The sequence below is a fragment of the Lissotriton helveticus genome, chromosome 9, assembly GCF_964261635.1.
Source record: "Lissotriton helveticus chromosome 9, aLisHel1.1, whole genome shotgun sequence".
NCBI classification, from domain to species: Eukaryota; Metazoa; Chordata; class Amphibia; order Caudata; family Salamandridae; genus Lissotriton; species Lissotriton helveticus.
The window spans coordinates 325,691,145-325,716,912 of NC_136070.1; the positions used below are offsets into that span (position 1 = coordinate 325,691,145).

The window sequence follows — 25,768 nt, forward strand, 5'->3', positions numbered from 1 at the left end:
GGGTCAGACTGATTTGCATATGGCCATGTCTGAACTGGGGTGGCGGAGTGAGCTAAAGAACGGTGATGGATTAAACCCAGATCAGTTGACTGGGGGTGAGTGTTTGTATTGTCAACGCTCCGTCCATCACCACCTTTGGTTTTTCTTTCCACCAATTAGGCATAGACAGGATTAGCAATGTATCCTTAGTTTCTATTGTACAGCTTTTGATATCCATGATTACTGGTGTCATGAAGGCAGCTACAGGAAGAGGAGATAAACAGCTGTAGGAGTCCTTTCACTAAGCCCTCAGCAGCAAATATGTAGCTGTTGAGAGTCTATGGATAAGCCAAGGTGTCAACTTTGTGATGTCAGTGGTGGTCAAAAACTGGGTGATGGCACATCCACTATCCACTGAATTTTTTTGAATTAACGTCCATCAATAGTAAAGAATTAAGATAAATGTATGACACATAACTTGGAAAGAAGGTTACAGAATTTAAGAAGTGCACCACAACTTACTCTGAATACCTTCTCCACTCTAGCAATGCTCTTCCCAAAGATTGTTCCCAGCTGGTCTCCAATCCCGGCCAAGAGGAAACCAAAAAGAGGGATCCCAAAAATGGCATACAGAATGCAGAAAATCTTTCCTCCCATGGTGCTTGGCGCAATGTTTCCAAACCCTAGGCAGAGAAACAAAGACAGGGTAGAATCAGAAAAATTATAGACAGAAGCAACCATGTGCACGGAGAGCATGGGTTAAGTAAACACTAGATGAATAACAATGCTTTCTGAAAACTACTGATGCCAAAGGCAACAAGCCAAATCCCTCAGATCATATGACTCCAGCTGATGTTACCTTTGTAGCTACTGAACATCAATTAGTTACAACCCCTTCTTCCCTTGGTGGACTATATAAACATTGGCATGGAGTTGTGATATACACCATCAGAATGCACAGTTTACTGGTATATTCATGAATTGTAAACATGTTAGGAGAACCAAAGTCTTAGGTTTCATTAATGCACCAAGTTACCAAGGGAGAGTTGCCTTCCTTTGCGAAACCTCCCCTACCTCAAAGATTAAGTTGGTTCTTGATTATGTTTATCCACACAAATCCCTTGGTTATATTATACATTTGTATTCTACAGTCCTTTAGTAGCTAGAACAGTAGCCTTTCATGTCAGTCTACCAAATAGACCTAAGTGTTTCCTGCTGCTGAATATGCCTTTTCCCTCTTTAGTACAGTGGTATGATGGTTGCCTGATTAAATGATTACATTTCTTTTGTTTTTCTCTATGAACTGATTCAGTCATAAAAGCATTGAGGCTCAGTCCAGTGTGTAGGAACATCTTTATGGCTTTAAAAAGAATACAAAGTTATTTTGTTTTACAAAGTTTATAATACGTGGTTTCCAGAGTTACACCTTCTGGACACAGAGGCATCTGTATCCTTTGATGTGGATGTAGGCTGGTGGGACTGTGAATAGGTGGTAATTGAAGATCAATTGTTGACAAGCGGATGCTTATCCTCGGAATTTTCTCTGGTGTAAAAAGGACGGTCACAAAAACAAGCATTGGAAATGCAATAGGACTCGCATTAGGAAACTTTGAGCTATTGGTCTTATAAATGATTTTTTTTATTTATTTGTTATTTTTTAAAATAGCTAAATTAATAGCTTTGTCATTTACAGTGCCAATAGTTATAACTTTCACAAATGTGACACCTATAGCATTTGTAATGCAACATGTTTTGTATTTACGTGACTTAGATGTATTGATATTACAAATAACAATGGCTTTTAATTTTTTAAATAATTAATACTTAAATAATGTATTTAATTTGTAATGGCAATAGCTTAAACTTGTGTAAATAACTTTTGTGAAGATTATGTTCAGTGTTTTTTATTGTGACGAAAATCCAAGAACAGAAGTGAAATATTAACATCTTTTTGTGATTTGTAATAAAGCGTGAAAGCTTGAAAACAGCTTGAACCATTGAAAGAACATATATGAACCAGTGATGCTGTGGTTGCGCTGAGTGATGCTGTGGTTGCGCTGAGTGGTGTGTGCATTGATGGAGCTTAGTGGGTGCATTGGTGGAGCTGTGTGGTGGGTGCATCTGTGGAGCTTAGTTGGTGCATCGGTGGAGCTGTGTGGTGGGTGCATTGGTAGAGCTGCGCGGTGGGTGCATCGGTTGAGCTGTGTGGTGGGTGCCTCGGCGGAGCTGTGTGGTGGGTGCATCGGTGGAGCTGTGTGGTGGGTGCATCGGTAGAGCTGTGTTATGGTTGCCTCGGCAGAGCTGTCTGGTGGGTGCATCGGTAAAGCTGCGTGGTGGGTGCATCGGTGGAGCTGTGTGGTGAGTGCTTCGGTGGAGCTGTGTGGTGGGTGCTTCAGTGGAGCTGTGTGGTGGGTGCATCTGTGGAGCTGTGTAGTGGGTGCCTCTGTGGAGCTGTGTGGTGGGTGCATCTGTTGAGCTGTGTGGTGGGTGCCTCGGTGGAGCTGTGTGGTGGGTGCATAGGTGGAGCTGTGTGGTGGGTGCATCGGTGGAGCTGTGTGGTGGGTGCATCGGTGGAGCTGTGTGGTGGGTGCCTTGGTGGAGCTGTATGGTGGGTGCCTCCGTGGAGCTGTGTGGTGGGTGCATCGGTGGAGCTGTGTGATGGATGCATCGGTGGAGCTGTGTCGGTGGAGCTGTGTGGTGGGTGCATCGGTGGAGCTGGGTGGTGGGTGCATCGGTGGAGCTGTGTCGGTGGAGCTGTGTGGTGGCTCCATCGGTGGAGCTGTGTAGTGGGTGCATCGGTGGAGCTGTGTGGTGGGTGCATCGGTGGAGCTGTGTGGTGGGTGCATCGGTGGAGCTGTGTCGTGGGTGCATCGGTGGAGTTGTGTAGGTGGAGCTGTGTGGTGGGTGCATCAGTAGAGCTGTGTGGTGGGTGCATTGGTGGAGCTGTGTGGTGGGTGCCTCTGTGGAGCTCTGTGGTGGGTGCATCGGTGAAGCTGTGTAGTGGGTGCATCAGTGGAGCTTAGTGGGTGCATTGGTGGAGCTGTGTGGTGGGTGCATTGGTGGAGCTTAGTTGGAGCATCGGTGGAGCTGTGTGGTGGGTGCATCAGTGGAGCTGTGTGCTGGGTGCATCAGTGGAGCTGTGTCGGTGGAGCTGTGTGGTGGGTGCATCGGTGGAGCTGGATGGTGGGTGCATCGGTGGAGCTGTGTAGGTGGAGCTGTGTGGTGTGTGCATCGGTGTAGCTGGGTGGTGGGTGCATCAGTGGAGCTGTGTGGTGGGTGCATCGGTGGGGCTGGGTGGTGGGTGCATCGGTGGAGCTTAGTGGGTGCATTGGTGGAGCTGTGTGGTGGGTGCATCGGTGGAGCTTAGTTGGTGCATCGGTGGAGCTGTGTGGTGGGTGCATTGGTAGAGCTGCGTGGTAGGTGCATCGGTTGAGCTGTGTGGTGGGTGCCTCGGCGGAGCTGTGTGGTGGGTGCATCGGTGGAGCTGTGTGGTGGGTGAATCGGCAGAGCTGTGTGGTGGGTGCATCGGTAAAGCTGCGTGGTGGGTGCATCGATGGAGCTGTGTGGTGGGTGCTTCGGTGGAGCTGTGTGGTGGGTGCATCTGTGGAGCTGTGTGGTGGGTGCCTCTGTGGAGCTGTGTGGTGGGTGCATCTGTTGAGCTGTGTGGTGGGTGCATCGGTGGAGCTGTGTGGTGGGTGCATCGGTGGAGCTGTGTGGTGGGGGCATCTGTGGAGCTCTGTGGTGGGTGCATCGATGGAGCTCTGTGGTGGGGGCATAGGTGGAGATCTGTGGTGGGTGCATCGGTGGAGCTCTGTGGTGGGTGCATCGGTGGAGCTCTGTTGTGGGTGCATCAGTGGAGCTGTGTGGTGGGTGCATCGGTGGAGCTGTGTCGGTGGAGCTGTGTGGTGGGTGCTTTGGTGGAGCTGTGTGGTGGGTGCTTCTGTGAAGCTGTGTGGTGGGTGCATCTGTGGAGCTGTGTGGTGGGTGCCTCTGTGGAGCTGTGTGGTGGGTGCATCTGTTGAGCTATGTGGTGGGTGCCTCGGTGGAGCTGTGTGGTGGGTGCATAGGTGGAGCTGTGTGGTGGGTGCATCGGTGGAGCTTTGTGGTGGGTGCATCGGTGGAGCTGTGTGGTGGGGGCATCTGTGGAGCTCTGTGGTGGGTGTATCGGTGGAGCTCTGTGGTGGGGGCATAGGTGGAGCTCTGTGGTGGGTGCATCCGTGGAGCTCTGTGGTGGGTGCATCAGTGGAGCTGTGTGGTGGGTGCATCAGTGGAGCTGTGTCGGTGGAGCTGTGTGGTGGGTGCATCAGTGGAGCTGGGTGGTGGGTGCATCGGTGGAGCTGTGTTGGTGGAGCTGTGTGGTGGCTGCATCGGTGGAGCTGTGTGGTGGGTGCATCGGTGGAGCTGTGTGGTGGGTGCCTCGGTGGAGCTGTGTGGTGGGTGCATCGGTGGAGCAGTGTGGTGGGTGCATCGGTGGAGCTGTGTAGGTGGAGCTGTGTGGTGGGTGCATCGGTGGAGCTGTGTGGTGGGTGCATTGGTGGAGCTGTGTGGTGGGTGCATCGGTGGAGCTGTGTGGTGGGTGCCTCGGTGGAGCTCTGTGGTGGGTGCATCGGTGAAGCTGTGTGGTGAGTGCATCGGTGGAGCTTAGTGGGTGCATTGGTGGAGCTGTGTGGTGGGTGCATTGGTGGAGCTTAGTTGGAGCATCGGTGGAGCTGTGTGGTGGGTGCATCGGTGGAGCTGTGTTGTGGGTGCATCAGTGGAGCTGTGTGGTGGGTGCCTCGGCAGAGCTGTGTGGTGGGTGCATCGGTGGAGCTGTGTGGTGGGTGCATCGGTAGAGCTGTGTGGTGGGTGCATCGGCGGAGCTGTGTGGTGGGTGCCTCTGTGGAGCTGTGTGGTGGGTGCATCTGTTGAGCTGTGTGGTGGGTGCCTCGGTTGAGCTGTGTGGTGGGTGCATAGGTGGAGCTGTGTGGTGGGTGCATCGGTGGAGCTGTGTGGTAGGTGCCTTGGTGGAGCTGTGCGGTGGGTGCCTCGATGGAGCTGTGTGGTGGGTGCATCGGTGGAGCTGTGTGGTAGGGGCATCTTTGGAGCTCTGTGGTGGGTGCATCGGTGGAGCTCTGTGGTGGGGGCATAGGTGGAGCTCTGTGGTGGGTGCATCGGTGGAGCTCTGTGGTGGGTGCGCATCAGTGGAGCTCTGTGGTGGGTGCATCGGTGGAGCTCTGTGGTGGGTGCATCAGTGGATCTGTGTGGTGGGTGGATCGGTGGAGCTGTGTTGTTGGAGCTGTGTGGTGGTTGCATCAGTGGAGCTGTGTCGGTGGAGCTGTGTGGTGGCTGCATCGTTGGAGCTGTGTGGTGGGTGCATCGGTGAAGCTGTGTGGTGGGTGCATCGGTGAAGCTGTGTGGTGGGTGCCTCGGTGGAGCTGTGTGGTGGGTGCATCGGTGGAGCTGTGTGGTGGGTGCATCGGTGGAGCTGTGTAGGTGGAGCTGTGTGGTGGGTGCATCGGTGGAGCTGTGTGGTGGGTGCCTCGGTGGAGCTCTGTGGTGGGTGCATCGGTGAAGCTGTGTGGTGGGTGCATCGGTGGAGCTCAGTGGGTGCATTGGTGGAGCTGGGTGGTGGGTGCATTGGTGGAGCTTAGTTGGAGCATCGGTGGAGCTGTGTGGTGGGTGCATCGGTGGAGCTGTGTGGTGGGTGCCTCGGCGGAGCTGAGTGGTGGGTGCATCGGCGGAGCTGTGTGGTGGGTGCATCGGTGGAGCTGTATGGTGGGTTGGCAGGCGCATTGGCAGAGGTCGAGCCCTAAAAAGGGTAAAAAAGATGGCCACTGAGATTTTGAAAGGTCGGTCACAAGAGTAAATGCACCAGATTCTGTAACATAAGAAATCTTGCATTAGCAAAATGTGACTGCACATTAAAAAAAATCAAATCACAAACCCTGGAGTTTAGGATAACATCTGGTTCAATATTTTAAAAACGGAGAAGGACCGCAATTGTGAACGGACACACCAGAGAGCACAAGTTTAAGCGGGAAAAAAAAACAAGATTACAAAGCATTGTGATCACCGGTAGCGGCCACAGAGGAAATAAGTGAAAATTAACATAGCATTCTCTAATTCAGAATGCAGTACGAAGTCTCAAAACAATAAGAAAGAAACCCCGGATGTCGGATAAAGACCACCACCATGTTTTTTAAAAGTATTTCTTTAAAGAAGAATACCGGCAGGGAGCTTCCCAGTATAGTCCAACAGTTCAAAAGCAATCTACAATGGCAGAATAATACGAGAAGATCTGTACATGAAAAAACAAAAGAAAAGTACGGTCTCATGTACGATGATAGCATCTAATGTAAAGAGCTGACAATGACACCACTAAAAGCGAGACACACGGGGAGCAGCAGCCTTTGATGTGCCGGCCGGCCGTGGGCAGTGAATAATTAGGGGAGGAGAAATGCCAGAGCGCACGCTGGGGTAAGCTTGTGGGAGGGAGGCTGGTGGCTTTGATGCTGTGCACGCGCTTTTTCACGGGCACAGCATCAAATCGCCTGTTTAGTTAAGCTCTGGATAAGTCCCAATATGTCTCGACATCTGCAATGCTTGCGCATTGGCAGAGGTCGAGCCCTAAAAACTATAGGCACCATACCAAAAATGTATTTAAAAGAGATATAATGTCTCCCTGCCCAATTGCTGAGGTTTCATCTGACCCTGGGGAAGCCACAAAGTTTGGGTTATTCTGTGATTTGAAGGCTTATTCTCAGTGAGGCCTGGGTAGACTTCATTGGCGTGATCAAGTTTAGACTGTTTTACAGCTACAATTTGGCTGTTCTAAGTTGGAGTGCAATGAAAGCGAGGTTTTGATGTAGAAGACAAAGGTGAAGTTTGTACCACTGATGAATATGCTTATTTAGAGGTTTGCGAAAGGTCTCTGTTCAGCTAAGCACCTATGATTGATGTCATCTATGAAAGCGTTAGCAATTATTTTCCATTGCACTAAGCAAGGATACAGGTAAATATTACAAATGGTTGATGACAAATATGTGTTCTCTGTACCACATCATTCACTAGAGGCGACTGAGAGGTTACAAATTCTGCATGGGTTGTTAAGGCACAGCTTCTATAAGTGGATATGAATTCCTCTTTTTAGAGGGAAATGTTGAATATGGTTGAGTATAAGGAGAAGAGGAGATGCAGTATTTAAAGAGCAAGGTTTACCTAAAATGCAACTCGGAGTGATTGCTATTAGTTTCTACTGGTGTTAGCATTTGGTACTTTAGTGGTTAGATTGGCATAGGAATTTTGGTTCAGCAGGGTGCTTGCTTGGCGGTTTTAGGCTAGGTGCATGAAGTGTTGACGAAAGTGATACATAGCTATCCTCTTGCTTAGAGGTTATTGGCTAGTTTATGAAGCATCGAGGTGCAGACAGCTTGTTAAAATGCCACAATGGGGATTTTGGCACAATTAAACAAGTTGATCAAAGAAGACATATTGACAATGATAATGTAGGTTTTAACAAGTTGGGTATTGGTTGTGTTATTTCTTTCAAATTAAATTTTTTGGGGTGCATTTTCTTGCACATTATTTTTGGCCTGTGGGTAGGAAGGCTAAATACATTTATTCTTATTTGGTCTGAGACTGTGGCCTGAACAATAAGGGATTGGTATGCACAGGAAGAAGAAAAAAGATCAGTTTTGAGGTTTGTGAAGGGAAGAGAGATTTGATGCCTCAGGTGATAGGACTTTCTAATGGCCAGTCTACAAAGAGGTGGTCTGCTTCATCATTGCGTTGTGACCTCCCCAACATTAGCAGGTACAGCAGGGTGGGTTTCTTTATGGGACTTTTCTGTATGCACCTCTGCAGACAACAGTCCATAATTAACACTGTAAGGAAGAATGATAGAAAGATGAAAGTAAGAAAGGTGAAAGTAAGGAAACGTAAAAGAAAGGTAGGAAGAGTCTAGGTGGGATGGATAGATGAGTGGCTGGACTGATGAGTAGGTGGTTGGGTGAATAGATAGGTGGATGGATGGGTGAAAGGATGGCAGAATAAATGGAAATCCGAGGGGATAGATCGGTGGATGGATGGAAGGGCGAAAGGATGGCAATGTAAATGGAAATCTTAAAGACTTTATTGATGGATGGGTAAGTCAAAGAACGAATGTATGTATGGATGTATATATGCATAGATTACAGATTTGTGAACTGACAGATTGATCGAATGGCATATGGATGGTGAAAGACTGAATGGAAAGATGACAGAATGTAAAGATAAAATGGTGGATGAAAGATTGAACGATAAACGGATTAGTGCTTGGATGGAAGAGACTGGGGAACTCTGAGGTTCCGTGGTTTTCGGGACCGGACTCCATTTTATTTGCGTTGTTCGTGACGCCATTTTGTGTTGCCCTCACGTAGGCCGTAGAGGTAAACGAATGAACAAAGTTGCATGGGCCTCGTTGTTCATGTAAGCATTAACGGGCCCTTTTTGACTTGCGAGTGAACTGCAAGATGCTGACCCCGTCACCTGAAACTGACCTTTTGCGAGGCCAATTTCCGTGGCTGATCGTTGTTTAAAATTGCCAATCAATGTTCAGGATATCATTAACTTTTAGTTTCTTGCACATATCTTATCCTACTCAACATCTGAATTGTTTCTTTCCTTACGACTTTTCATTACATGGGTAGTGCTTTCAATTATGGGTTTGTCCGGCTTGTGGTAATCGAATTTGGGGCAGTCCTAATAATTAACTTGTGGGTTGGTACGATGTAAAGTGAGCTTTTTGGAATGTAATAATGTGTGTGGAAATGTATTTCATTGGTCAGAATTTGCCGCAGTGGGTGTGCATTCGTAAATAATCGAAAACAGCATAAAAAGTGATGTCTTGCTCTACGAAAGTTGAGCAGTTTCCAGAGTTGTACACCGTGTTGTATTGCTTGGTTTACTGTTACTAGCTGCAGCTAATAAATTTGATCTCTGACGCCACCTAGAAGTATTCCGTTTCTCTGTATACCAAGACAGGTGAACTCAAAGACTTCGGGTGTGTCCCTGGCACCGCTGGGTTCTAAGAAAACCCGGTTCTTCAGTTGGCGCCCAACGTGGGGCGACTTCAGCGGTACCGGTCCAAGCCCGAGGATCGTGAGGAGCCACATGAGGAAATTCTGGAGGAAGGCCGCCACTTCATCGACCCCTGTATGTCGACGTGGACCGAAAATATTTACTACGAGGCCTCCCGCTTTCCGACTACTACGAAAGGCTGCTGCCCTGACTGTCGCCTGTCTTGGACCCTTGATTGATCCTTTGTAAAGCGAGACGATAGACGGTCTTCTGGTGGCGTGACAGATACTTTGGTTAAGTATAAGTGGGTCGCTCCCACGACCTTTGTTTTGGTTCTTGGTTTTGATTTGGTTATTGCAATAGTCGAAGCCGAGGGGCTCTTATATTTACGAGTGTATCGACAGTTGATAACCCCTTGAAATTTGAAGCTAGACTAGTGAGCTATAAGATGCCTGGTCTTAGCAAATTTGGGAAATGGTTTAGTTGTGGTTGCAACAGGGATTCCCGATTGGAGGATTCGTGTCCGATACCTCCGGTTGGAACTCCGACTTATGAGCTCTATTCAAAACACGGAGTGGGTCCTATTACTTATAATGAAGTGTGGGTTCGCTATACGAAGAAAGATGGTGTTTTACGATGGCCCAAACATGGTAGTTTCGAATTAAATATTTTAGATAATCTGGAAGTTGCGCTATTTAAGAAGAAAGCCCGGCCGGCAATGTTTGACTCTTTCCGCCTTTGGCGAAAGGAAGCCAAACAGCGAGAAATTAAGCAAGCAAAGAGAGATAGGAAAGATAAGAATATGTCAGTACTACAAGCTGCTAGGCAGTTTAGGGAAGATGGAGAAGAGCGTGCGATTGAAGTTTCAGATAGACAGCATTGCATGGCCATAGATAAATGTTATCCGGCCTTGCCGTCTTCTCCTCTGAAAGTAATTGAAGATCTTGAAAAAGATCCTTTGATCTCTCATTTACTGAGATTGCCACCCCCTTATGTGCAGGGTGCTACTGCGCCTCCATTACCCCCGGTTGTTCCACCCTTTGTTGTTCAACCTCCTGCTGTTGTTCAGCCACCCGGTGCTCCACAGATAGTTTTGCCTCCTACTGCGCAACCCACTCTAGGGTCGCCAGCTTTGCTACCAGCTTTGCCTAAAACTCCTTTGCCTTCTACTTCTGCATTTCGACTCCTACTGTTTTTTTCCCTACACCTCTTTGGCCTCAAAATACTTAGTCTCCTGTTCTTATGTCTGCTTCTTCTCCTTCTGCTCGAAAACGAATGACTGAGACTGTTGCTAATCTGTTGTCTCCATTGTTTGGGTCACTGAGTATGACCCCTGCTTCGGAACGTAAGCAGAGTCGTAGTCAGCTTCCTAGTTCCGAGGAACGGGCAGTGTTGGATCTCTTGGCTCGTAGATGGATTTTAAATGTTTCCAGGTATAATTTACAAGTGGTTATGGATGTTTTCTTACAGTGGGAGCCGCCTAAGCAAAGGTATGTTTTTGATGTAATGTGTACTTTTCTCCGTCAGGAATGGGAAGATAATGAGTTGGGTCCGATTCCGCAGGAAGTGCTTGATGTTCAGTCCGAATTTGCTAAAGGGACGATAGTGGAATCTGATGTTACAGATGCCGTAGAGATGATACGTGCTTTCAGATCTAGATTACTGCCTCAGACATTGTACGAACCTAATTCCTCTGTTAGGAGGAAAGTGAAGCAGTATCCTATGAGAGAAGTTCCCCCTGTATGGAGAGAGGCAGTTGTTGCTGTTCCTAATCAGGGTATTCAGGCTGAGGCGGCTCATTTTCAGCGAGTATGGGTACATGTTCCTTGGAAAAAAGCAGAGGTCTTGGCTCTTAAGCAGACCTTGCCTGACCCCCGTAAAAATCCTGCCGGTTATTACAAGGAGTTGTCCCAGACAGTTGAAGCGTGTATTATAAATTTAGCTGACATAGATATGTTAATGGGTAATGTAGTTCCTCAACCTTTGTGGGCGAAGATCCGTCATGAGAATCATGCGGCAGAATTAGAAGATACGTGGGCTAATATTGTTGCTGCAGATGGTCGGCAGGTAGGAGGTGCCACCCCTGAGCCCTTGGTTGCAGAATTACCTGGTAGGATTATTAATTTAATGAAAACTATGATGCCTCCTCTACGAGTGAATTGGGACAAGTTAGCAGCATGCAAACAAAAGAAAGACGAGAGTGTGTCTGATTTCTTTACTAGGTTTGAAGAGACGTTTATCGATCATAGTGGTCAGGACATGAGTATGGAAGGTGGTCAATGGTTGTTTGTGGACAAATTTGTCTTTAATTTGCTTCCTGAACTTTCTAATAAGTTAAAGGATTCTGAGAGTTCATGGGCTGTTTCTTCGTCAGCCCAGGTATTGGCTACTGCACAATATTACGAGAATAGGGATAAAGATGAGAAGGATAAAGTAGAGAAGAAGACTAAATAATTAAAGACGAAACTTCATTTGCAGCAAGCTTGTCCACCTCGTCAGAATCAGCCTCAGTTTCAGCAACCTCCACAGTTTCAGACATTGCTACAGAAGCCTGAGCCTTATGCTCCGCGATTCTTTCCTGGACCTAATCAGTGTGCTTATTGCAGAGAGGAAGGTCATTTCAAGAATAGTTGCCCGGCTTTGTTACAGCGTGAGAATTGCGTATCTGGTCAGAGAGGTCGTGGTGGTTTCCAGCAAGCTCCTAGGGGTAGGGGACGTGGTGTGTTACCCCAGAATGAGCGTTCCTCTTCCCTTCGGAATTCTGTGAATTATTTTGACAGACAGAATGTTCCGAGTGGTCAGTCTGCACAGTACTATGTTGATGATTATTATGTCGAGAGTGAGAGTGCTGGTTATAATGATATTTAGGACAGCCATGGGCAAAGAGAGGGAGTAGTGTCAGTTCCAGTAGACCAGAGTGGACCTTATGTTGAAGTGATTACATTAGGTGTGACAGAACCTTTTCTTTTGGATACTGGTGCGACGAAGAGTTCTATTATGCACTCTAAACTTCCTGGCGCACCTTTGTCTGGCTTTACCAATGTTTCAGTAGGATTTTCAGGCGCCCCAGTTTGTAACCCGGTTTCTAGTCCTTTGCCCCTTTCTATTGGCACTTGTGAATTGGAAGCTCCACTTATTCTAACGACTGGTTGTGGTGAGAATCTGTTGGGTTTGGACTTGCTGAAAAGATTGTATGCGACATTACATTGCTTTCCTTCGGGAGTACATCTTACCTTGGGTAAGAAAGTGATTTCTCCGATGTATTTGTCTAAAGATTGTCTTCCACTGGAATTGCGTTCTCTTCCTGATACACTTTGGGCTACAGGTCCGAATGATGTTGGTCTCTTGCAGATTCCACCCTATGTTGTTACCCTCAAGTCGAATGCTAGGCTACCTCGTATTCCGCAATATAAAATCTCTAGTGATGGCGAGAGAGCTCTTTTAGCGATTGTCTATGATTTGGTTAAGAAGGGTGTAGTTGAAGAAACAAGAGGTAATGTGTGTAACAGTCCTTTTTTGCCTGTCCTTAAGCGTACTGATGCTTCTCAGCCACCTGTGTATCAGTTTGTGATTGACCTTCAAGAGGTCAACAAAATTGTTGTGCCACAGTTTCCTCTTGTCCCTGATATCACTGCTTTGTTGACTCTGATTCCTGCTTTGGCAGCCTGGTTTTCTGTTATCGACTTGAAGAATGCTTTCTTCAGTATTCCGATCGCCGAGGAGAGTAGAGATATTTTTGGCTTCTCTTTAGGAGGCCGCAGCTTCCGGTTTAAGAGAGCTCCTCAAGGTTATTTTTTATTTTATTTTTTTTATTTTTTTTGTAAACCTTTATTGGTATAGACAGGATATACAAATCTGGGCCTACAACCAAACTGGCCGGCCATAATACGTGAAAGCAGTCAAGAAGTCCAGAATGAAGTTACAGAATCAATCATAGAGGAACGTAAGCAATACAATCTTAAAAAGGGGGGAGGAGAGAGGATCCAAACGGCCAGCAAACAGGAGCAAAGAAGGTTATTTTTTATAATAGGGCAATAAGGAGCATGACAGGCTCGGCGACAATATAGAGGAATCCGGATTCCCAAATCAAACCATTGGTAACAGTAAGGCTAAAGGGCAGCCATGCAGGAATGTCAGCACTGTATATATCGGTATAAAAACAGGGCCGTGAACACAAGTCAGTATATAATTAAGAACAACTTTGCATCCCCATCACCCAGTATCACATCGGAAACAGAACAAAGGGGCCGGAATAGCGACAACACCAAGACTAACCCGTCATACTGACCTTGGGAGAGAAGGAAAAAGGGAGGGAGGGGGGGGAAGAGGAAAGAAGAGAGGGAAAGGAAAACACAGACTGAAAGAGAAGAATGCCGCGCCTAAACAAGCACCCCGTAGCAAGGAACACATAAAAGAGCGGTAATATCAGCAACGAGGAGGGCATGGGAGTCGCAATGGAAAGCAGAAGAACTACAAAAAGAAGAACAGCGACATTACAGACCCCACCCCAATCATACCACGGAAGGCAAGGACAGACGTGGCACTCCAATAAAGAGATACAAAAGGGCCATAGAACTGAGGAAAATAAAACATCAAATAAGACCCAACCCACCCATCCCACCCAGCACCCCTGTAGAAGGCTACGGCCTACCCTCCAAACAGCGCGCCTGTCGCCCTAAACCAGAACCCGAAATGTAGTAGAGACAAGAGAGAAGAAGAATATAGAGACAAAAAAAAGGACATGAAAACAAAAGAAATAAATGGGAGGGAGGAGCAAAAGGACAGAAACAAATACGGTCGGCCACAGCCCTCCACCCAACCATACGATTATATTACATGTGAACCAGAACGACACAATCTCGAGCGCCAAAAAACGTACAGGGGGGTCTCCCACAGCACTAGAAATATGAGCAACTTCGCCACGGATCTGTACACCAATAAACCACCTGGAGCCGTGCATCTCACCCCAGTCCCTTCCTAACCACAATTACCACCCACCACAGGACAGTGTGAAGTAAGCAACACGATGCGAGGCAAGCACACAAATGAAAGAAAGTACGAGCAAAACGTAGGCCAGGGAGGGCAATCAATAAGCAAGTGGGCAAAAGTTCAAATAGGCAGTTCAAATGTCTCAGCAATAGCAACAAGGGCAATAATAGACAGGAGTTCAGTCTCGCCGTTAGGAAAAGCGGGGGTTTCCCTGCAAAATAGAAACACGACCTCATCAAGACAAAAACAGGCAGCGGTCCACCATTGTTCTCAGGCACCCGGGGAGGATCAAGTCCCCGCACGACATCCAAGTCCCCAAACTCCAAACATCGAAGAGCAGGAGGTTCCAAATCCACCGGCCAGCAAACCCGTCGATGGATAGCGACAGTAACCCTCGTAGCGACCGAGGGAGGCGAGGCAGTGGCATCACTGAGACAAGAGGGGACCATGAAGGAGCGTTCACCCAAGATGGCGGTGGAACAAATCGAGTCTCCCGGAGCACCGGGGGCCAGGGCCGCGCGTAAGGATCGTAAGGCATCAAGAACGTCTCCAATCGTAGGCTCACGCACACACGTCCAGGCCCCCGTGCAGTCCAGCAACCCAAGTCCGTCATCACGAGGAGACCCACAGCACAGGTCGTCGGCAACCATTTTGTGAATTCAGCCTCCTCACCACCCTCTGCGATTTTCGGAACAGTTCACAAATGCGGGCCTTTACAGATTTCCGGGGGGTCCCAGCAAAGGCAGCCTCGGTGAAAAAAGGAGATTCGCCCTAGGCGGGGGGCCGTCTGCAGTATCGCTGGCGCTCCTCTCAAACAGAGTCCGAGGACGAGGGTCCAGGGTCGATGGACGGAGCAGCGGCGGGGGAACCCCTTCACACGATCAGTCCACGGAGCACCGCGCCCTGCACCAGCCTCACGGCCGTCAAGGCGGGCCCGGATCAGGGTCACCGGGATGTTCTCACAACGGCTCTCACCAGTGGCGCAGTCTCTCGGCCGGGGCCGACGGTCACCACAACGCCAGGTCGGATCCGATAGGGGAGGCCCCAGTCTCAACACCACGAAGGCCCAGGTCCCTTCGGGGGGCACAACTTCGGAACCGCAGCACGCCGGAGTCTCCAGGCCAAACGGTGAGTAAGAGCGAAACGTTGCGTTCCTATTTCTTCGGAACTATGTCGTCTCTGGGCAGGATATGCAACAGGATATGCGAGTCAGGACAGAGGGCTGACGGAGCCGAGCTACAAGACGACCATTACGCTCGCGAGCTTGGCTCCTCCCCCTCCTCAAGGTTATTGTCAAAGTCCCTCCATTTATAGTCAGGCGTTGAAAACTCAGCTTGATGATTTTGTGTTGCCTACTGGTGCTACTCTTATTCAGTATGTTGATGATCTACTACTGATTACTGCTGATGACGAAAAGATTTGTAAAGAGGCTACTCTTTCTTTGTTACGACATTTGTCTGACCTTCATCATAAAGTGTCACCTTCAAAGTTACAGTATTGCCGACAAGAGGTAACCTACTTAGGTCATCTCTTGTCGAAGGAGGGAAGAAGGTTGACCCCAGAATTAATTCAAGCGATTGCGCAAATGAGTGTGCCATCCACACAGAGAGAAGTGCATGCCTTTTTAGGTATCACCTCGTATTGTAGGCAATGGATCCCCAATTTTTCCCTGCTAGCAAAACCTCTGTTGGCGTTGACTCTTAAAGATACTCCGTATCCTCTCCCTTGGTCTGACGAATGTCAGAAAAGGTTTTCTGAATTACGTGATGCATTGTGTTCGGCTCCGGTTTTGGGTACTCTGGACTACAGTAAGCCTTTCACATTGTATGTACACAAGAGAGAAGGTTGTGCATTGTCAGTGTTGACGCAACAATTTGGAGACAAGCAGCGCCCATGTGCGTATTTTTCAGCAACGTTAGATCCGGTAGCTAAAGCATTGCCGAGCTGCCTGAGAGCTACAGCGGCAGCGGCTGTTTCTATCTGACAGTCTGCTGGTTTGGTATTGGATAATACGTTGATTGTGATGGTCCCACATGCAGTGGATACCTTATTGAACAGAACCAAGACACAGCACCTTACTAGTGCACGTCTGTCAGGTTATGAGCTGACTCTTTTGGCTAGCCATGTGCACATCAAAAGATGTAATGTGTTGAATCCAGCTACGTTGTTGCCGATTTCTGTAGAGACAGATGCTCAAGAACAGCATGATTGCTTTCTTCGGTCAGAGGAAGAAACGAAGGCTAGAGTTGATTTGAAAGATACTCCTCTTACGAATGTTGATGGTACCTTATGGGTAGATGGTTTGTGTTTCAAGCTTCCGAATGGTGAAACGACTGCGGCATATGCTGTCACAACTTTACATACAGTTGTTGAAACAGCACGTATAGCACAGAATTCTGCGCAAGCAGCAGAGTTGATTGCATTGACTAGAGCGTGTGTGTTGTCAGAGGGAAAGTGAGTGAATGTCTATACTGATAGCCAGTATGCGTTTGGTGTGGCCCATAGTTTCGGACGTTTGTGGAGAGAGAGAGGATTTCTTACTTCCCATGGTACGAAAATTCAGCATGGGCAGTTAGTAAATGAACTTCTGGAATCACTTACTCTCCCAAAGCAGATTGCAATTGTGAAGTGTAGTGCGCATAAGAAAGTTGTGGATGATGTAGGTCGAGGAAATGCGTTTGCGGATGAAGTTGCGAAGGAAACGGCGAAAAACATGATGAGCCATATGTATGTTGCTGGCCCTGCTAATTGGGTTATGGCTGGTGGAATGTGTGAAGACACAATAGAAAGTGTGAAGATGATTCAGGCTGAAGCTACGGAAAAAGAAGTGAGTGTGTGGAGAGAAACTACGGGTATGTTGGATCCGACGGGTTGTTGGGTTGAGTTGTCAGAACACCAGCGATGGTTGTTGCCTGATGCGTATGTGCTCCCAGTGGTTACTATGGCTCATGCAATGGCTCACATCAGCTCGAAAGGGATATGCAAGTTGTTGGCTCCAGTATGGCAGAATGCTGGAATTCCTAAATGTGCTGAGAATTTGGTGAAGCATTGTATGATTTGCTTGATGCATAATCCTGGAAAGGGAACCCCAACTCCAGCTGGTCATTTTGCTCCTCCGACGTATCCGTTTGAAGTGATACAGCTAGATTATATTCACATGGAGAGATGCAATAACTTAAAGTATGTCCTTGTGGTTGTTTGCGCCTTTTCCAGATGGATAGAGGCCTACCCCCTAAAGGATAATACTGCCTTGTCTACAGCCAAGGTTTTGCTCAAAGAGTATTTCACTAGGTATGGTTTGCCGAGAATTGTATGGAGCGACAATGGGAGTGAATTTGTGGGTCAAATCATGAAGAAAGTGTGTGCTGGTTTGGGTATCAATCAGAAATTCCATGCTGCGAATCACCCCAGTCTGCTGGACTTGTCGAGTGCTATAATGGCACCTTGAAGCTGAAGTTAGCTAAGATCAACCGAGCACTGGTCTTACATGGCCAGTTGCCTTGCCGTTGGCTCTTTTGTCAACAAGGACGACAGTGCATTCTCGTGTGGGAGTTAGCCCATACGAAATCGTCTTCGGTCGTCCGGCGAATGTTTGGGGTGTGCCTCGTCCTAAGAAATACAGTGAGATTGAGTACCCTATGTTGGTGGATTACTTACATGACTTGACTGCTAAATTACGTGTTCTCCACCAACAGGTCTATGACAGTTTGCTGACAGCTACTGCAGATCCAGGCCATACGATTCAACCTGGTGATTTCATCTTGACGAAGAATTTCCAATGAACTAAGAACTTGGAACCGAGATGGACTGGACCACATTTGGTACTTTTGGCCACTAGAACTGCTGTTAGAGTAGCTGGTAAAAAAAACTGGGTGCATGCCACCCATTGTAAAAAAGTTCCTTTGCCCCTACCGTATGATAAGTGGGTGAGGGATGGTATAGCCGACTCTGAATGTGAAAGAATTCCTAGATTCATACCTTTTAGTGATGCACATTTGACATGGACTCAGTCAGAACGCGAGGATGATGACATTCTGCAAGCTGCTGTGCCTTTGCCTTTGAGACTCGACACAACGAATCCGGAAATCCTTTTTCAAGAGCAAACTGTGCCTGGTAAAGAGTGCTACAATCTAAGACCGAGAAAGACTGAACCTATGGACAAATAAAGATTGATTTTTTTCATGTAGTGAATTACACCTTGTCAGATCAAGAGACTTTTTTTACTTTTTTCTTTTTTGAGTCACCATCCGGACTCAGCTGCAGGGTCGCGGTACAGCCTTAAGGGGTGAGCCACGTATTGACATAAGGTCTGTGGTTCATGGTCGTTAGTACGATCTTGACGCACACTTAAGTGAAGAAGGTAATAGCCGTGAGCAGCAGGTTAGAGGATGGAGTCTTTTGAGTCTGATAAGGGTGTTAAGAGAACTGATTTTAAAATGAAAATGTGTACATTGATTCGTAACAAATGTTTTTTTAATATTGTGTTTCTTGATGCTTTTGAATATTACGTTGGCTTGTGTGGGTTGGATTGTCTATGTTACACAACAGACGCTTGCATCTACCTCCCAACCTACTCTTTCTTTTTCTACTGTTTCCCCACATGAGTTTCATACGTTGCCTGAACATGAACAGACACAAAGATCAGAATTTGCTTTTATACAGATGTTGCATCAGCATCAGCTAGTTGTAAATACCACGAATTGTTGGGTTTGTGGTCTTATGCCACATACGACAGATAAGGGAATGCCATATTTGGTTTTGCCTTTTTCGCCTAATGGGTCAGTATGGGCACTCCAAGCAATGTTTATCTATGCGAATGAAGCATCTCCTGTACGTTCCATCAAAGATAATGCGAGTAATAATGCCTTGATACAGGGAATAGTAGATATGATCAGAGATATTGATGCGTATAATGCTATCCCTAAAGATGAGGTACGAGCATATGTTGGTTGGAATAAGACGAGATATAGCATTAGTCTGACAGAAAAAGAGAGACAGAAAAGGTCTCCCCCTATTTGGATTGTACCCCACCGAGGTCATTTTTGTCTGCAAGGTAATGGTCAGAATCCGAGAGCTCAGCTTGGTAAGAGTGTGTGTGTTCACACCTATGTCTATACGTCCCAGAAATCTCCACCGTTCGTGCCAGCTAAAGGCACGTATTTTGTTTGTTACGACAGAGCATATACATGGTTGCCTTCTGATTTTTCAGGCACATGTTATGTGGCATTTTTGCTTCCCCCTACATATACAGCTGCTTTCAATTACCATAAGACAAGATATGGTAGAGGTGTTATCGATGTGAAAGATACTGTCGCACAAGAAGTTGGAGACTTCTTTAAGGGTTTTCTGCCCTTTTGGGGTCCTATGGCTAATAGTAGGAATATTCGTCACCTTACGAGAGAGGTCAAGGCCACTATAAATGAGACTGCAGGTGCCCTTAGCAATATTATAGCTGAGCTTCAAGCGGATCGCCTTATGACATTACAGAACCGTTTTGTTTTAGATCTCATATTAGCAGATAGAGGTGGGGTATGTAAATTGATCGGGTCTAGTTGCTGTGTTTTCATACCTGATAACGCCCCGACAGTGTACCAAGCATCTTGAAGTTGCATAAGTCCGCTGAGTCTATACATGTAGACGAAGGGAACTGGTCGTTGATAGGATGGTTTTGGGAACTGCTGTCCAAATGGGGATGGAAGATTCTGATGTTTCTTGGTATGGCTTTAGCAATCCTTTTCTCGTGTTGCTTATGTATCCAGTGTGGTCCCGCCATCTGTGGCCTTTGTGCTACAATCTGTGTGAGAAGACCCGTCTCGAGAGAAGTGAAGGATAATAAGATGATGTTACAGCAACACCTTAATGACCTGATGTGAATAGATATAGACCTGGCTTCAGATTCACGTGAGTTTAGGTCATTGCCTACTTAATGGCAAAAGGAGGGTCTGAGGTTCCGTGGTTTTCGGGACCGGACTCCATTTTATTTGCGTTGTTCGTGATGCCATTTTGTGTTGCCCTCACGTAGGCCGTAGAGGTAAACGAATTAACAAAGTTGCATGGGCCTCGTTGTTCATGTAAGCATTAACAGGCCCTTTTTGACTTGCGAGTGAACTGCAAGATGCTGACTCCGTCACCTGAAACTGACCTTTTGCGAGGCCAATTTCCCTGGATGATCGTTGTCTAAAATTGCCAATCAATGTTCAGGATATCGTTAACTTTTAGTTTCTTGCACATATCTTATCCTACTCAACATCTGAATTGTTTCTTTCCTTACGACTTTTCATTACATGGGTAGTGCTTTCAATTATGGGTTTGTCCCGCTTGTGGTAATCGAATTTGGGACAGTCCTAATAATTAACTTGTGGGTTGGTACGATGTAAAGTGAGCTTTTTGGAATGTAATAATGTGTGTGAAAATGTATTTCCTTGGTCAGAATTTGCCGCAGTGGGTGTGCATTCGTAATTAATCGAAAACAGCATAAAAAGTGATGTCTTGCTCTACGAAAGTTGAGCAGTTTCCTGAGTTGTACACCGTGTTGTATTGCTTGGTTTACTGTTACTAGCTACAGCTAATAAATTTGATCTCTGACGCCACCTAGAAGTATTCCGTGTTTCTGTATACCAAGACAGGTGAACTCGAAGACTTCGGGTGTGTCCCTGGCACCGCTGGGTTCTAAGAAAACCCGGTTATTCAACTCTTGTAGGGAGAGCTTGCTTGCTTGCTGCCATTAGACATTTGCATCAAAGTAGGGATGTATTTTCATTTTCTGTCTACTCCCTTGTACTTGAAATAGGTCTCTGTTCTGAGAATGAGTGATAAAAAGAAGGATCATGATTTTTTTAATTTTTCTGATATAATATATCGTTTTCAGGTAGGAGAGAAGGAGGATGTTAGCTATCTAGCGACCACTAAAAAGTAATTCAGAGATCTGCCCTAAAGCACTGGAGCCGTCAAGCATTAGCTACAAGAAGTCACGATTTGCAAGGTGAGCTCCATCATTGCTGCTTTTGAGACCTGTGTAATGTCAACTGGGTGGTGGAAGTCTCAGTACTGTAATTGTTTTACTTGTGTGAGGTACCTTGAGCAGGGATTTCATTCAAAAGTCTGTTTTTTTGTTATCTGGTTGTCAGCAGCGTTGTTAGATCTTGAAATAGGAGGTCAAAGATGTGTGAAACGTTTACTAGGAAGAAGTAGCATTAGTTTTGTAATCACGCACACACATTACACAGTGCCACTTTGTAGTTATAGTTCAGCCCCACTCTCCACTGAAGGGACTTTTTTATGTGCCTATCCCTGTGGACAGACTTGCACAAAATTTGACCATTACTTGCTCCGAGAGCTATGTTTCAGTGTGCCAAGTTTCATGAAGATCCATCCACAGGGAAAAACATAATGCGGTTTGAAAAAAGAAGTGCTTTCCCATTTCAGCTCCCTTAGGAAATGTTGCTCACATCTACAGCACAAATGGCTGAATGGATTTACACCAAATTTGGCAAGAAAGTAGATTGCAATGTTTTTATTGTTCTTTGTTTTGCTTTTGCCATCTGGCTCTACAGAGCATGCTGCGTTTCCCAGCAGTACTGACTAGTAGAAGGAAATTGAAGGGGAATCTCAATCCACCTGCATGTGTCTGCCCTGGCTCTGACATACACACATCATCCAAGATGTTCTAGCTGTAAGTGATACAATAACAGTCATGTCGTTTCACATATGTGAATTCTCTTAAAACCATATGTTGTTTAAATAAGGGTGCACCTGTGATCTAGTAGCTATGTTGCTGAATGCAGACAAATTATTCTTGGAGTTGCATCATGCCTTCGTCTCATAACCCTGGTGTGTACACCTTGACAAATCACTTTATTTTTTTCTATCTTAGCTATCCTATCTGACAATTTTGGAGTGAAAATAAGGGCTTAGTGGTAGTTAACACATTATTTATAAACAACTGGACATTTACAATCAAGGGCTGCAGAAAATGGTGTGCAACGTAGGTCCAGGAGAGCCGGATCCATGCCAGTTCTTCAGGATATCCACTTAAGATAACTTTTAAGTACATAATCTGAATAGAACTCATTCACCATGTGGTTAGCCTGACATTCTGGTCTTCTTACACCAATGTTAGACAACACTGGTCACAACAATTTTTCTTGTCTTATCTATTTATATGTGATTGTTTTTCACCCTAAGATCGTCACATGAACTAAGAATGTGAAATTTCACATCTCTTTTCGTTTAAATTTCCCACTTATATCTTCGCAGCCACCTCATAATATTCCGTCACTTGTGATCTCACCTTATATTTGTTTTAACTGTACAGTGAATAGGACAGTGAGCCTCGCTTCTAGCCTCCCACCAAGTGTTTCATATTGTGTGTGAATCGCAAAGCTATTTAGGTTCAATGAGTAACATTAAGAATCTGTTCTCCAGACGTTTTCACTTAGGAACAATTGCACTTTCCGTCCTTCCGAAGCGTAGCCCATTTCAGACTGACAAAAGACATTAACATCACAGCATGGGACTACAAAACCTGTGAACATTTCCTGTGTGGGCAACACATTTGCTTAAAACACCTGTCTTCAGTAATATCAGCACTTGAAACCTATGAACTGCAAACAGAATATTTTCACCATAAAAGTAAAGACTTTAAGGATGGCTTCAAAGTCTCGTACTCAAGCACGCGGTAGGCCGAGGAAAAATAAAATTGCAATGGCTCGCCCCCCCATTGAAGTTTTGGAACATCAACTGCAGGTCCCTCCCTAAGCATAAGTTTAATATCCATGAATTCCTTGTCGACGAGAATCCGGATGCTGTCTTTTTAACCGAGACCTGGCTCCATGAGAGCTCTGGGCCAGATATTGCAGCTGCTATCCCGAATGACTATGTAATAATGAGAAAGGACAGAGACACTGGTAAAGGGGGGGGGTATAGCTATAATTTATAAATCAATGTACACTTGCCAACTTGAAGCTTTCCCTCTCCGTGGATGTGAAGCCTCCCTCTTTAAGCTTACGATCAATGCTCAATTTACCTTGTCGGGCATCTTGATATATCGCCCTCCAGGCAATGCTAATCTCTGGGTGTCTTCCCTGGTGGAAGCACTAGCCCCTCTGATGCTGAGGGTGGCTAATTTCACTATTCTTGGAGATTTGAATCTTCATCTTGAAGGCTCGTCCTGCACTATAAGTCAACACCTTCTATCTGACCTTGAAGTCTTTGATCTTTTACTGTGTAATTCCGGACCTACTCACTTCGCGGGTCATCTGTTGGATCCAATTCTTTCAAATCTTCCATATGATTGCTCACAGGAAGCTCGCCTTCTGGAGTGGTCTGATCATTATGCTGTCTTTTTTTCTTTGCCACCTAACAAGATCAAGGCCAGGAGTAGTAAGGGCAAAGACAAGCAGATTCGTCGCTGGGGTAGACTTGATGCCATTAAGTTTAATCGGCATCTTTTAGGGTCTCTTCCAGAGGCCAATCTGCCCATATCAGAGCTAAATGAGGTGGTATCTAAATGGTTGAGCAATGCAGTGGACACCATGCTCCCTTTGACATCAAAGTGTTCCATGTCACATCATCAGCCTGTACCTTGGTTCTCAGAGGAGCTGAAGCTTCTTCGGGCCAACTGCAAGGCACTTGAAAGGAGATGGAGGCGTAATTACTCCGTCTCGCGGAAAGTGGCCTATAAGGAAGCCCTTAGAGGTTACCATAAGCAGTGCAAAAGTGCGAGAGCTGCCTATACCACGAATACGGTAACGCAAGCGCAAAATTGTCCACAAGTTCTGTTTTCCGTTGTCAGGAAATTAACAGGAGCTGATACTACTCCAATTCCCCCTTCCTTGGATGAGGCTCAATGTCAGTTGCTGGCGGAGTTTTTTATTTCAAAGGTTGAGCGCATCTATGATTCACTGAGTTCTACTCCTTCGGCAGAGAAATCCCAGACTGGATTTTCGTTGTTGCCTGAAATTCCTGTCACCTCAGTGAAGCTCACGGAATGGCAACTGTTTGATGATGCCTCCTTCCTTTTATGCTTGCATAGTGTGAAATCAGGGTCTCCCCGCAATCCTTTACCTGCCAAAATCCTGAAGACGCTAGATCCTAACTTATATCAGGTATTTACAAAATTGTTAAATGCCTCTTTAAAGGAATCTCATGTACCCCAGGCATGGAAACATGCAATGGTGGTGCCCCTTCTAAAAAAGGCTGGTGCGGATGTTTCTAATCCTTCTAATTTCAGGCCCATATCCCTGTTGCCCATCTTTTCGAAAATCCTGGAAAGGCACGTCAACACTCAACTGAACCATCTAGTGGAGAGTTCTGGTTTTTTACACTCATCCCAGTCCGGCTTCCGAGCTCACTACTCCACAGAGACAGCACTTCTCGGAGTTACGGAGAGTCTACGACACGGTATCGATCAAGGTGAAACATCGGCACTCATCCTGCTGGATTTGAGTGCCGCGTTCGATACCGTGTCCCATTCCATCCTTTTGAGATCTCTCCGCTCCCTGGGAGTGGCAGGCCCGGCTTTAGCCTGGATTGCCTCCTTTCTTAGTGGGTGTACTTTCCAGGTTTTCTCGGCCAAAGCTACATCTACCATCTGCTCATTGGCTTATGGTGTTCCCCAGGGGTCTATACTCAGCCTCTTATTGTTTAATATCTACGTAAGACCCCTGGCCACCATTGTGGAGGAAGCAGGGCTGACGCTATTCTCCTACGCCGATGACACCCAAATTGTCTTCTCTCTGTCAGGCAGAGATGAGAACAGCCCCTCTGCTCTAAAGCTCGGCCTGGTACGCGTGGCCGAGTGGATGCAGAATAACTGTCTGAAATTAAACGGGGAGAAGACAGAGGTGGTGATATTGGGAAAGAATAAAAATCTATGGGGCCCCCAACATTGGCCTAGTGAATTGGGACCACTTCCACAACCAGCCACAGTGGTTCGCAACCTTGGTTTCCTTGTTGACGACAAGTTATCTATGAGGCAGCAGGCTACAAAGGTTGCAGCGATCTGCTTTTCCATCTTAAGATGGCTCCAGAAAATTTTATGGATGCTGTCCCTATCCACTCGGAGAACTGTTGTCCAGGCGTTGGTTGTCTGCCGCCTGGACTACGGTAATGTTCTCTATTTGGGAGCTGATGCTACAACCATTAAGATTCTTCAGGTAGTCCACAATGCGGCTGCCCGCCTGCTTCGGAAGGTTCCTAGGAGACCTTCAGCATCTTCTGCTCTGCGTGACTTACACTGGCTTAAAATCTCAAGCCGGATTAAATTTAAAGCCTTATGTTATCTGTTCAAGATCAGGCAGGGCACAGCCCCTAAATACCTACAGAACTTAGTTCAACCATACAGGACTCATCGAACCCTTAGATCTTCTGGGAATGGAGACTTTGTTATCCCAAGATTCAAACTTGCCAGAATGGGCGGGCGGTCTTTCGCTCATCTAGGGCCCAAGCTCAGGAACGCTTTACCAGTTGCTCTAAAATTGGAGAATAACTTGCTGCGGTTCCGGAAGGGACTTAAGACCTTGCTTTTTGAGTGATCTGCCCGTTGTCCTGGTCTGCTCGATATTACCTGATACTTCTTTCTTCTTGAGTCTATCCCTAGCGCCGGGAAACCCATTGCAGGTAGCGGTTGCGCGTTACAAGTTAAATAAATAAATAAAAATAAATAAAAAAGTGAGCTGCAGATAAAACAGCAATTCAGCAGCAACCAACTTTAAATATTGCCTTTTACAAGTTGTTCATTGAGCGCTCCTCTGAAAACTTACAC

At 46.5% G+C, this 25,768-nt stretch overlaps 1 protein-coding gene across 1 annotated transcript in view; it reads right to left on the bottom strand.

The window, feature by feature from the left end:
- KCNK10 (potassium two pore domain channel subfamily K member 10) overlaps positions 1-25,768 on the bottom strand; it is a 434,219-nt gene that overhangs the window by 106,348 nt on the left and 302,103 nt on the right. Inside the window, exon 5 of the mRNA XM_078660013.1 lies at positions 502-662. Coding sequence (XP_078516139.1) covers positions 502-662 — 161 coding nt within the window. The remainder of the gene's footprint in view (positions 1-501; positions 663-25,768) is intronic.